Source organism: Carcharodon carcharias, chromosome 8 (assembly GCF_017639515.1).
Source record: "Carcharodon carcharias isolate sCarCar2 chromosome 8, sCarCar2.pri, whole genome shotgun sequence".
NCBI lineage: Eukaryota > Metazoa > Chordata > Chondrichthyes > Lamniformes > Lamnidae > Carcharodon > Carcharodon carcharias.
Window position 1 is genome coordinate 144027299 of NC_054474.1, and position 14067 is coordinate 144041365.

At 45.6% G+C, this 14067-nt stretch overlaps 1 protein-coding gene across 1 annotated transcript in view; it reads left to right on the plus strand.

Moving 5' to 3' along the window:
* Positions 1–14067, plus strand: part of LOC121281508 (probable galactarate transporter) — a 36622-nt gene that overhangs the window by 7404 nt on the left and 15151 nt on the right. The window contains exons 2-5 of the mRNA XM_041194453.1: positions 7936–8054; positions 8417–8564; positions 10081–10243; positions 11730–11955. Coding sequence (XP_041050387.1) covers positions 7936–8054; positions 8417–8564; positions 10081–10243; positions 11730–11955 — 656 coding nt within the window. The remainder of the gene's footprint in view (positions 1–7935; positions 8055–8416; positions 8565–10080; positions 10244–11729; positions 11956–14067) is intronic.

Genomic DNA, 14067 nt, shown 5'->3' on the forward strand with positions numbered 1-14067 from the left:
TTTAGCACAGTGGTAGTGCCACACAACATGATGGAGGGTATCCTCAATGTGAAGGCGGGACTTTATCTCCACAATAACTGTGTGGTGGTCACTCCTACCAATACTGTCATGGACAGATGCATCTGCGGCAGGAAGGTTGGCGATGATGAGGTCAAGTATGCTTTTCCCTCTTGTTGTTTCTTTACCCATGTTTGACCTGATGCCATGAGACTTCATGAGGTCCAGAGTCGATGTTGAGAACTCCCAGGGCAACTCCTTCCCGACTGTATACCACCATGCCACCACCTCTGCTGGGCCCATCCTGCCGGTGGGGACAGAACATACGCAGGGATGGTGATGGTGGTGTCTGGGACATTATCTGTAAAGTATGATTCTGTGAGGATGACTATGTCAGGCTGTTGCTTGACTAGTCTGTGAGACAGCTCTCCCAGTTTTGGCTCTAGCCCCCAGATGTCAGTAAGGAGGACTTTGCAGGGTTGGCAGGGCTGCGATTGCCATTGTCATTTCCGGTGCCTAGGTTGATGCTGGGCGGTCCATCCAGTTTCATTCCATTTAAGGAAGGATGTAAATACATTGGAAGCAGTTCACAGAAGGTTTACTGAGCTAACACCTGGAATGGGCAGGTTGTCTTATGAGAAAAGGTTGGACAAGCTAGGTTTGTATCCATCAGAGTTTAGAAGAGTAAGTGGCAACTTGATTGAAACATATAAGATCCTGAGGGGTCTTGACAAGATGGATGTGCAGAGGATGTTTCCCCTTGTGGGAGAATCTAAAAGTAGGGGTCACTGTTTATAAAAAGGGGTCACCCATTTAAACAGAGAAAAGGAGAATTTTTTTCTCTCAGAGGGCCATGGAGCCTCTTCCTCAAAAGCTGGTGGAAGCAGAGTCTTTGAATATTTTTAAGGCAGAGTTAGATAGATTCTTGATTAACAAGGGGGTGAAAGGTTATTCAAGGTAGGCAGCAACGTGGGGTTGAGGCTACAATCAGATCAGTCATAATCTTATTGAAAGGTGGAGCAGGCTCAAGGGGCCGAATGGCCTGCTCCTGCTTCTAACTCGTATGTTCGCATAATGTTTGTATGAAAGGGGACAGAGAACAGGGAACAAAGGGCTAGTTAGCCTGACATCTGGAGTGGAAAACTGCTAGAATCTGTTATTGAGGATGTGGTAACAGGACCTATAGAAAGACTCTGATATGATTGGACAGAAGGAATGTGGTTTTTTTAAAAGAAATTTCCACAAAGATGATGGGGTCAGAGTTGGGAGCAAGTGCAGGGTTAATTATGAAATTCTACACTCCTACTGTACATAAAGAGGCCTTTCATCCCCTCTTTCCTGTACCGGCTCTTTGAAATAGTTTTCCAATTAGTCCCACTCCCTTGCTCTTTCCCTACAGCACTGCAAACTGTTCCCCTTCAATTATTTATCCAATTCCAGCCTATTCTAAATCATAACTCGCTGTGTGTAAATAAAAGAATAAAATTTTTAAAATGACAAGGACGACTAATTAATAAATGATGGGTTATCCCAGTGATGATTTCCTGCATGTACCCTCCAGGGGGTACTCCTGATGAGAATGCTGGATGAAGCATCACCCCCAAACTGATCCTTCTTTTAAGGGCACTGGTAATGTTCTTGGGGGGTTAGCAATTCAGTACAAATTATTGGCAGATTTCGATAGGTGAGTTAGCCCATGCGCTGATGTTATCTAAAGCAGACAATCAGTGTCATACTCCTGGGGATGGGAATTTCTGGGGATCTTTATATCATTCAGTTCAATTTTTAAAGGGAATGGATCAAGAGTTAGACTTGGGCTCATGATTGATTACTGATTTAAAGTGTACGGGCAATATGGAGAGACAATAAAGTGTTATAACTTTAAGGTCTAACCGTATGCATTCCCTTGGGTAGCACAGTACTGGCCATTCCTTAAGCAGTCTGAGCACCTTACATTGAGGGGTGCAGCATTGCTGCTCCGTATGGAGCACTATATTAACATAACCTCGGGTGTATTGGATTGTCCTATGCTCCTGTGGTTACAGGCTGAATGAGGTTCCTCTTACACTGTGAGTGACTTAGACATGGGTAGTATTATTTAAACTATTTATTTACAACCAAGACCACATGGCTAGAAATATTACTCTCTTTACGCAGGTTGTTCTGTGACCTGCTTCTTTGGAGTGCCTTGGTCATCTGACTTGATGTCATGCTTACATGATCATTAACATCATTGTCTAATTAACATAAACATTAACTCTTTACATCTCCCCTCAAACATATTCTCTAAAAAATTTTTGAATTATTTTGTTAAACTATCTACGTTCCCACCAACTCCGCATGGCGATATTAACATTACAAGTTAAGTCTGCTGCTTTTACAACTCCTGATCTTGTCTTTTGTACTTTAGGTCAAGGCTCAGTTCTTGAACTCAAATGTCACTTTTTGAGGTGTTTGATGTGGAGTCTATCTCATCATCCCAATCTTGGTAATACTTGAATTATTTTTTTCTTGCGGCTTTAACAGTATCAAGCCTTTCTGTTTCTCCGGAGAACTCCAAATGGTGTCTGAACAGGACATGATCGCTGCTGCTGAGTTTGCCCTGGGACTGGAGCTTCAGCCTAGTGGTCTCTTATCCATACCTTTTGTCCAGGTACTGATGTGGATATTGTTTTTGTTCTATGCCTGTGATTATACCAGTTGGACTGTATATCCTCCTTACGCCTTACTTGCTCATAATCTTCCAAGGTGATGTTAGGTCTGATGCTGTAATGAAGGAAGTTGAATCTTTAGCCTTCTCCTCCATTAGTAGTTCTGCTGGCAAAAGTCCATTACTTCATGGTGTCATTAAGTATGCAGGTTATTGTTCTTTTTCATGAGCATCTTGATGGTTTTTACGCCTCTCCCCGCTTCTCCTTTATCCAGCGGATGGTATGGCGAACTGGCCACATGGTGAAATCCATTTATTTTGGCAAATTGTCTGAAGTGTTCATTTATGAACTGTGGACCATTGTCCGAGACTACATCATCCAGAATACCATATGTGGAAGAAATGAGTTTCAAAGCTTTTACCACACCTTCTGCGCTGGTGGTTTGGAGTCTGTTCTGAGGTAAATTTTCTCTCTGAAAGCAGACAGATCCATTCCTAACAACAAAAACAGAAAATGCTGGAAAAATGCAGCAGGTCTGGCAGCATCTGTGGAGAGAGAAACAGAATTAACGTTTCGAGTCCATATGACCCTTCTTCACAGCTGGCCATCCCTAGCCTTTGCCAAGGCCTAGATGGAAATGTTGATGGTAGGAATGGTTCTGTAGGATCTAGACTATTGATGGCACAAATAAGCTCTTCTATGGCTTTTGAGATTCCAGGCCACTGTACTGATTCCCGTGCCTGTGGTCTGCATTTGGTAATGCACAAATGACCGCAGTGAGCTTTTGGAAAATGTCTTCTCGCGTCATTCCCAGAATTACCAGTCTGCCATTGAAGACTAGAAAGTCATCAAACTAGAAAGTCATCAATGATTGTTAGAGAAATCTTTTTCAAACAGTGAGTGGTTTGGGTGTAGAATGCATTGTCTGGAAGTGTGGTGGAGGCAGGTTCAATCAAGGCCTTCAAGAAGGCATTGGATGATTATTTGAATAGAAACAAAGGCAGGGCAATGGCACTCGGTCATTTGGAGAGCCGGTGCAGACATGATGGGCCGAATGACCTACTTTTGTGCTTTTAAAATTCTGTGATTCTGTGTCCATTGTTCTTGATTTTGCCTTAACACCTGGTTGCTTGGGACATATTCAGGTGAGCTGCCCTGGCAGTATGCTCTGCCCTGAGCATATTCTGTGTCCTTCAACAGGGCTTCTTCAATCTCGCTGAGCTTGTTTTCTGAGGCTGGTGGGAAGTATTGTGGAAGAATAAGCTTCTGCCTCAGAGACGAGCACCGAGTCTTACCTGGTAGCCTAGTCAACTGTAGTTCTCAAGAGTATCTGTAGTTGTTTGAATTTTTCCAGACATGTGCTTTGTTGTGGGGGCTAAGCACATGTTCTGAATATTGCCTGTCTGTCATCCTGTGTTACTTCATCCACTTTCTGTAGAAAACCAGGTTTTGAACATGCTCTCCTGCTGAGCAGAAAAATTTGCTGGTACTGCAAGGTATAAAGAGTTTCATGAATTTCTTTGTCTTTGCGCCTAAGGGTTGTTGTGACCCTTTACATTGAGGTCTGTGCATACTGGTCCTTGAAGTTTTATTTTAAATGTCTTTAAGCTGCTCCAATCTGTCCGATAAGACTGTGACTCCATCCCCTTTGTACAATTTAAATTCTGTTCTGTATCCTTTGACTTCTAATTCTACAGACCAGCACTTCTTATCGGGATCTTTTATTTCTCCTAGGAAATCTTTAACTTCAATTGCTTTATTGCCAATTTCACGTACTTTGAAATTGTTGGGAGTTTGTTCCAGCTTTCCTTCTTTAAATGGGGGTTTGGATCTGCAGAACTCTTTAAAATTCCCCGTCTTGCCACAGAGACAGCATTTGCCTGGCCCTGCTAGATATTCTTTTCAGTAATGTGGTTTTTTGGCGCCACATCAGGAACACTTTAAAATGGATGAAATGGTTCTTCCCATTTCTTCAGCAGTTCTGGCAGGCTTTTCGATGGGCAGTGCACCCGACTTTGGGCCTACACAATGGATTGAACCCTCCAGAGCCTCAGAGTCTCCCCGATGAACGCCCTAATTCTGCTTCTGCAGCTCCGCCTGCCTTGCATATTGTACAGCCTTTTCTAAAGTTCAATCATATTTAGTTTGTATGAAGTCTGATAGCACCATATCAAGCAAGCAGACCACTATATGGTCACAGATAAACTTCGGTGTCTGTCTTCTTTGGTTTACTCTCACCTGCTTAATTACCAGATTTTTTTTAGGGCTGAATTAGGTACCAAACACCCTCAGAACCTCCTTGAGTATGCCGAGGTCTCCTTGCTTCGCCAGGACATTGTCTGTTATGGGCCCAATGGCATACATTGATCTGGTCTTTTTTTTTTGCCTTCTCCTGTAAGCCCCAAGCTGTTCAGCACCTCGCAAGCTGGTGTCTCCAGATCTCCCATCGTTGTCCTTGCTGTGGACGCTCAGTGTTTTTGAAGAGCTGTGGAAGGAGTAGTGACTGTTCAATCGATGCAGACCATCCTAAACAGTTCACTTCAAGCTTCCGACTGAAGTAATGCGTTTTCTTTTTTTCTTCTTTCATCTTCTTTGCGAAATCAAACTAATACTTTGAAAGTGATGTTCCTAGGTTTTCTCCTGTTGGTTTCAAATCCATAGCTTCAGTTATTTTAAATTGCTGCCTCCACTGCTCCCACCATGGTTTGGATCGTTGTCCTATGTTCTGTGTTGGCTTTCGGGCTGAATGAAGTTCCTCTAATTTTTTATTCATTCACGGGATGTGAGCATCGCTGGCTGGGCCAGCATTTATTGCCCATCCCTAATTGCCCTTGAGAAGGTGATGGTGAGCTGCCTTCTTGGACCGCTGCAGTCCATGTGGTGTAGGTAAACCCACAGTGCTGTTAGGGAGGGAGTTCCAGGATTTTGGCCCAGCGACAGTGAAGGAACGGCGATATATTTCCAAGTCAGGATGGTGAGTGGCTTGGAGGGAACATCCAGGTGGTGGTGTTCCCATACAACTGCTACCCTTGTCCTTCTAAATGGTAGTGGTCATGGGTTTGGAAGGTGCTGTCTAAGGAATCTTGGTGAGTTGCTGCAGTGCATTTGTATTGTGCGTTGGTGGTAGAGGGAGTGAATGTTTATGGATGGGATGCCAATCAAGTGGGCTGCTTTGCCCTGAGCATTGTGGGAGCTGCACTGATCCAGGCAAGTGGGGAGTATTCCATCACACTCCTGACTTGTGCCTTGTAGATGGTGGACAATCTTTAGGGAGTCAGGAGGTGAGTTACTCATCACAGGATTCCTAACCTTCTTCTCTTGTAGCCACAGTATTTATATGGCTAGTCCAGTTCAGTTCCTGGTCAATGGTAACCCCCAAGATGTTGATAGTGAGGGATTCAGTGTTGGTAATGCCATTGAACATCAAGGGGCAATGGTTAGATTCTCTTTCATTAGAGTTGGTCATTGCCTGACACTTGTGTGGTGAGGATGAGGTCAAGAATGTTCTTCCCTCTTGTTGGTTCCCTCACCACCTGCCGCAGACCCAGTCTAGTAGCCACGTCCTTTAAGACTCAGCTAGCTTGGTGAGTAGTGGTGCTACTGGGCCACTCTTGGTTATGGACATTGCCACTCTTGCCATTCTGTACCCTTGCCACCCTCAGTGCTTCCTCCAAGTGATGTTCAACATGGAGGAGTACTGACTCATCAGCTGAAGGGGGGCGGTACGTGGTGATCAGCAGGAGGTTTCCTTGCCCATATTTGACCTGATGCCATGAGACTCCATGGGGTCCAGAGTCGCTGTTGAGGACTCCCAGGGCAACTGCCTTCCGACTGTATATCACTGTGCTGCCACCTCTGCTGGGTCTGTCCTGCCTGTGGGACAGGACATACTCAGGGATGATGATGGTTGTGTCTGGGGCATTGTAAGGTATGATTTCGTGCTTATGATTTTGTTAGGCTTTTGTTTGACTAGTCTGTGAGACAGCTCTCCCAATTTTGGCACTAGCTCCCAGATGTTAGTAAGGAGGACTTTGCAGGGTCATAAGGGCTGAGTTTGCCTTTGTTGTTTCCAGCGCCTAGGTCGATGCCGGATGGTCCATCTGGTTTCATTCCTTATGGACTTTGTAGCAGTTTGATACAGCTAAGTGACTTGCTAGGCTATTACTGAGGGGCATTTAGGAGTCAACCACATTGGAGTCAACCCTCTTACACTGAGTGACTTGGACATAGGCTGTTTTTTTTTTATCAAACTATTTACTTACAGCTATTTACAACTAAGACCGCATGGTAAGAAACAGTACTCTCTTTACATAGACTATTTTGTGACCTGCTTCTTTGGAGTCCCTTGGACATCTGCTCTGATGTCATGTTTGCATCATCATGAACATTATTGTCTAATTAACATAAACATTAATCCTTTGCTCTACAATAGCTACAGGATCCCACACTCCAAGTCACCCAGTGATCTGAACTGAATATATGCTTGTGTGTTTCTTCAGTTCTTGACTAACGATCGACACTCAATGAGGCGAGTCCAAAAATGAATCATTGAGCCACTTTATTAAAGCCAGTGAACATGCATTTATGTTGAGCTCACTTAGTTTTTACAGCACAATTTGTTTTCCTGTAATAATGCAAAATAATGAACATGCCACAGTTCCAAATATCAGCAGATTAACTTGCTTGACTTTGACAAAATAATTCATAAGAATCCTTCTACATTCTCCTTCATGCCAAAGATTTGCCTCAATGATTTTTAGACCACGTTTGCAGGAGTGGGAATGGGAGCACGCGTGGATGTGTGTGCACAAAATGGAGTTGGCATGTGCGTCCCTATCTTTTTCTCTCTATGTTCACAATTCTAAGTAATGGCCAATACCAGACTACCGCTACTGATAACTAACGTTTCTGTTATTCCTTCACCTGCTTCTTTTAATACTGTAGGGTAGAAACCATCAGGTCCTGAACATTTATCCATCCTAAGTCCCATTATTTTCTCCGTCACCATTTTGTTACTGATACTGAGTACAGAAGATCTTCTCTGAACTAAATGAAACAAGCAGAACAGTGACAGATGAAATTCAGCGTAGCGGAAGATTGTGGATTGTGAATGGTGCTCGACTGATTACTGCTGATGTTGGTTTAGATATTTGTCGTTTAGATGTGGGGAGTGTGCTGGACAGAAAGGAATTTAAGTTGAAGCGAACGAAACATGGTGTTGTCAGAGAGGCAGTGAATCCTGAGAGTTTTATTCTTTTATATAATCTAAGCTCACATTGATTCCCAGCTGCCTGTCTCTCCTGAATGAGAACAAGACGCGATATTGTCAGTGGGACTATGATGGATCCGGATGGGAATATCAAGTCATTGCTGGTCCTGTCTTCATTCTCGTTTTCACCTTCACAGGTCAGTGTCTCATTTAAACAATATTGTCTAACCTGTAGAATTTGATATTTCTGTGAATCAGGAGGGCATCCCACCCTATCCTTCCGCTCAGTCAAATTCCTTGATAATTATCACTGAGCAGAAACTCTTGCTGATTTTGTCCTCTTGATCCTCCAGACACTGAGGTCAGTTTGGGGCCCTGCTGCTGGTCTAACTGAGTCAGCAAGGATTGGGTCTGGGCTCTGCTCATTGCTCACACTTTGATTCATTCTCTGTCTGTACAAGTTTTGGTGTTGGTGTCAGTGGTTCTCCGATAGACCCATTTTTTCCCCTCAGGTCCTGGTGCAGTTTATTTATGTTATAATTCTGTGTTTCTACCTCAGGGATTTTCATTGGATTTGTGGCTGATTCTGTGAATCGGAAGAATTTCCTATCAGCCAGCCTGTTCCTCTGGAGTCTCATGACACTGCTGATGGGATTTGCCAAACATTACTGGCAGTTGGCGATTCTGCGTTTTGGCCAAGGGATCAGGTGATGTCTGCACCCTCCGTGTTCTCGTACCTTCACCAATCATTTACTGTTCCTGTCCCAGTTACTGGGTTTCCTGGGCCCCAGTCAATGATCATTAGCCTGTAACAGTCCATTCTCAGCTCAATCCTCATGGCTTTGTTTCCAGGTGTTGGTTGGAATAAGATCTAGATGATGTAGCTCTGGGCCAATCACTCAGCCCCACGTCTCTGGGGGCTGCTGCTGGGAGCGGAGAGCTGGAGGGGGTCTGAGCCTCCCCAGAAACACAAATAACAGCAAAGACTGGAATATAACTGTGTTCAGCTGGTACCTTGCGTCAGAACAGTAGAAAACCAGGGGTGTAGCAGGGAATTGGATGGGATGAGTTGGGTGGAGGGTGAGGTGTGTTGGGTGGAGGGTGAGGTGTGTTGGGTGGAGGGTGAGGTGTGTTGGGCAGAGGGTGAGGTGTGTTGGGCAGAGGGTGAGTGTTGTTGGGTGGAGGGTGAAGGCTAATTGGGTGGAGATTGAGGGGGTGTTGAGTTGTGGATGGAGGGCGTTTGGTTGGTGAGGGGCTGTTAAGTGGAAGGTGAGGGGCTGTTAAGTGGAAGGTGAGGGGCTGTTGAGTGCAGGGTAAGAGGGTGTTGAGTGCAGGTGAGTGAGGAGGTGTTGAGTGGTGAGTGAGGGGGTGTTGAGTAGAGGGCAAGGAGATGTTGAGTGGAGGGTGAGGGGGTGTTGAGTGGAAGGATGAGGGGTTGTTGAGTGGTGGTAAAGATAGTTGGGTGGAGAGTGAGAAGGTGTTCAGTATAAATCGGGAAATAGGGTGGGGTCTGTACTGGGTTATTTAGCCTCAGCTGGGGTTGTGGTTAGAGTTCTAAATTTCCTTAAGTTAGGGAGAGGAAAGCTCATTGTGGACTCATGCCCAAATCTCTTTATCCCGTATCATGGCGAAAAGTACATGGGTGGGTATGGGCTGGAAACAGTATCAATTCAGTTCTAACTCAAGGATCTTGGAGAAGGTGTGGAAGAAATTTACTAGAATTGTTCTAGGAATGAGCGACTTCAGTTAATGTGGAGGAACTGGAGAAGCTGGGATTGTTCTCCTTTGGGCAGAGAAGATTAAGGGGGAGATTTTAAGGGAGAGCCATTCAGGATTATGAGGGATACTGATAAAGTAAACAAGGAGAAACTGTTTCCACTGACTGGAGGGTCGGTAACCAGAGGGACACAATTTGAAGTTGATCGGCAAATGAACCAGAGGAGATGATGAGAGTTTTTTTACACAGTGAGTTGTTGTGATCTGGAAGACGCTGCCTGAAAGGGCGGTGGAAGTAGATTCAACAGGATAAATAATTGAAGGGGTAAACATTGCAGGGCAATGGGGTAAGAGCAGGGGGGTGAGGGTCTAATTGGATAGACCTTTCAAAGAGCCAGCACAGGCACAATGGGCTGAATGGCCTCATCCTGGGCTGTATCATTCTCTGAAATTGTGGAGATGTGAGTTTTGCTGTTTGTTTTCAATGTCTTATGTGCTGTTTCACAGTGAGGCTGGGTGTACACCATTCGCAGTCAGCCTGATCATGGACTATTTCCCAAAGGAGGCGCGAGGCTCGGCCATGGGATTCTATAACTGGGGCATCTACGCTGGCTACAGTCTCTCATACGCTGTTGGTAACTATGTTACCAGGGCCAACATCTTGGGGCAGGTGAACTTCATCTACAGTCCTACAGGACATTCCTCCACTACCACCAGCGCAAGCCCGCCAGACCCCCCGCGGAACCAGTTCCTCTCGTCTCGGGTACATCTCCCTCAAATGGGGCCTCTTTGTGAATGGACCTCAGAACATAGAAATATGAAGACACGAGTATCCAAAATAGATAACACAGCTGGCGAGGCCATTGAAATAACTCCTAAAGCAAGCTCCAGCTCTGTCTCCCGAGACATTAAACCAATCTCTTGGGTGGGTGTAAAGATCCCAAGACATTATTTTGACAAAGAGCAGGAGAGTTCTCCCCGGTGTCTGAGGGCCAATATTTATCCCTCAACCAACATCACAAAAACAGATGATCTAGTCATTATAAAATTGTTATGTGTGGGAGCTTGTTGTGTGCAAATTGGCTGCCACATTCCCACATTACAACAGTTCAAAAAGTACTTTTTTTTAATATTCATTTACAGGATGTGGGCGTCGCTGGCTAGGCCAGCATTTATTGCCCATCCCTAATTGCCCTTGTTCAGAGGGCATTTAAGAGTCAACCACGTTGCTAAGGGTCTGGAGTCACATGTCAGCCAGACCATGTAAAGACAGCAGATTTCCTTCCTTAAAGGGCATTAATGAACCAGATGGGTTTTTACGACAATTAACAATGGTTTCATGGTCATCATTAGACTTTTAATTCCAGATTTTTATTGAATTCAAATTCTACCATGGTGGGATTCGAACCCAGGTCCCCAGAGCATTACCCTGGGCTTGTGGATTATCAGTCCAGTGACAATACCATGATGCCACCACCTCCCTTTTCTGTGACTGTAAAGCAATTCGGCATGTCCAGGGGTTGGATACCCAATTGAGCAGAAGCGAACATGAGGCCATTCAGAGCCTGAGTTCAGAGAGGCAATGGGTGAGGCCAAAACAGCCATTGCTGGTCCAACAGGTTCATCACAGGCTCAAAGGGGCATCACTAGCCTGATGGGGGTCATCGCTGGCCAAGTGGGGTCATCTCTAGCCCAAAGGGGTCAGCACTAGCCTGATGGAGTTATCACTGTCCTGAAGCGGTCATCACTGGCCAAATGGGGTCATCACTGGCCCGAAGGGGTCATCACTGGCCTGATGGGGTCATCACTATTCAGAAAGGGTCACCACTGGCCTGATGGGGCCTTCACTGTCCCGAGGGGGTCATCACTGTCCCGAAGGGGTCATCACTGTCCCGAAGGGGTCATCACTGTCCCAATAGGGTCATCACTGTCCCAATAGGGTCATTAATTGGTCTGATGGGGTCATGACTGGCCCAATAGGGTCATGACTGGCCCAAGCCCAAGATCAATATTGAGAGGAAGGGAAAATATAAAATCGGAATAAGAAAGAGAAGGCAATAGGTTAATATTCCAGGAGTGGGGATTTTCTGATTTTAGCTGAGCAGCCAGATTAAGCATTGGTGAACTGTGATTTTCTGACAATCTGTTTCTCTCAGGGGTGGAGATGGGCCTTCATTCTCAGCGCTATCCCAGGATTCGTTGTTAGCGCCATTGTGCTGCTGACAGTTCGCGAAACCCCATCTATGAAGACAGATGATGATGAGATGGAAACCGCAGTAAGCCACAGGCTGACCACTGGACAGAAAGTGCTGCAGGGCCTGCGACCATTCATCAGACCCTCACTTCTACTCCTGTGTGTCGCTGGGTCTGTCAGGAATGCAGGTAAATGAGAGGGAAAGGGAGACACAGAGAGACCTGCATTTATACAGCACCTAGATTGTCTTATCACATCCCCGGAACATTCCAAACTTGACAAAAACTCAAATGCTCCACAAACTCATGGAATGTTCCAGCATATGCTGTCCAATTTGATTCTACCCCTTACTCTCCATACCCTTTAATATCCAACTGAGGAACAGGTTCCAGGGATTGGATGTTCCATTTATCACTAGGCTCCAGATCTAAATCCATCTGTTCCCTTTGCCTCACTTCATCTTATTGCTCTTTTTGCAAAAGCCGTGAGTCTGCTGTCAGGACAGCAATGAAAAAATGACTTCTATGGGTTAGATACAGAGCAAAGCTCCCTCTAGACTGTCCCCATCAAACACTGCTTCATCAATAACCTTCCTGCCATCATAAGGTCAGAAGTGGGAATGTTCATTAACGATTGCACAATGTTCAGCACCATCCACGACTCCTCAGATACTGAAGCAGTCCATGTCTAAAAGCAATATCCAGGCTTAGGCCATCGTGGAATCCCCCACTATCAACATCCTGGGGGTTACCATTGACCAGAAACTGAACTGGACTAGCCATATAAATACTGTGGCTACAAGAGCAGGTCAGAGGCTAGGAATCCTGTGGCAAATAACTCATCTCCCGATTCCCCAAAACCTGTCTGCCATCTATGAGGCACTAGTCAGGAGTATGATGGAATACTCCCCACTTGCCTGGATGAGTGCAGCTCCGACAACACCGAAGAAGCTTGACATCATTCAGGACAAAGCAGCCCGCTTGGTTGGCACCCCATCCACAAACATTCACTCCCTCCACCACCGACGCACAGTAGCAGCAGTGTGTACCATCTACAAGATGCACTGCAGAAACACACCAAGACTCCTTAAACAGCACCTTCCAAACCCATGACCTCTACCATCTAGAAGGACAAGGGTAGCAGATACATGGGAACACCACCACCTGGAGGTTCCCCTCCAAACCGCTCACCATCCTGACTTGGAAATATATCACTCTTCTTTCACTGTCGCTGGGTCAAAATCCTGGAACTCCCTTCCTAACAGCACTGTGGGTGTACCTACACCACATGGACTGCAGCGGTTTAAGAAGGCAGCTCACCACCACCTTGAAAGGACAATTAGGGATGGGCGTTAAATGCTGGGCCCAGCTAGCGAAGCCCACATCCCATGAATGATTAAAGAAAAAATTCCCAGGACAAGTACAGCACAGGGTTAGATACAGAGTAAATCTCCCTCTACACTGTCCCCATCAAACACACCCAGGACAGGTACAGCACAGGGTTAGATACAGAGTAAAGCTCCCTCTACACTGTTCCCATCAAACACTCCCAGGACAGGTACAGCACGGGTTTAGATACAGAGTAAAGCTCCCTCTACACTGTCCCCATCAAACACACCCAGGACAGGTACAGCACGGGGTTAGATACAGAGTAAAACTCCCTCTACACTGTTCCCATCAAACACTCCCAGGACAGGTACAGCACGGGGTTAGATACAGAGTAACGCTCCCTCTACACTGTCCCCATCAAACACACCCAGGACAGGTACAGCACGGGGTTAGATACAGAGTAAAACTCCCTCTACACTGTTCCCATCAAACACTCCCAGGACAGGTACAGCACGGGGTTAGATACAGAGTAAAGCTCCCTCTACACTGTCCCCATCAAACACACCCAGGACAGGTACAGCACGGGGTTAGATACAGAGTAAAACTCCCTCTACACTGTTCCCATCAAACACTCCCAGGACAGGTACAGCACGGGGTTAGATACAGAGTAACGCTCCCTCTACACTGTCCCCATCAAACACACCCAGGACAGGTACAGCACGGGGTTAGATACAGAGTAAAACTCCCTCTACACTGTTCCCATCAAACACTCCCAGGACAGGTACAGCACGGGGTTAGATACAGAGTAAAGCTCCCCCTACACTGTCCCCATCAAACACTCCCAAGACAGGTACAGTAAAGGTCTGTTACTGTATTAATAATTCAGCGATCATAAATTCATACTCCTCAACAAGTGGTTTGAGAGTTTGAATCCAAAATCTGGAAAATTAAAAAAGAACATGAAGTTCACCT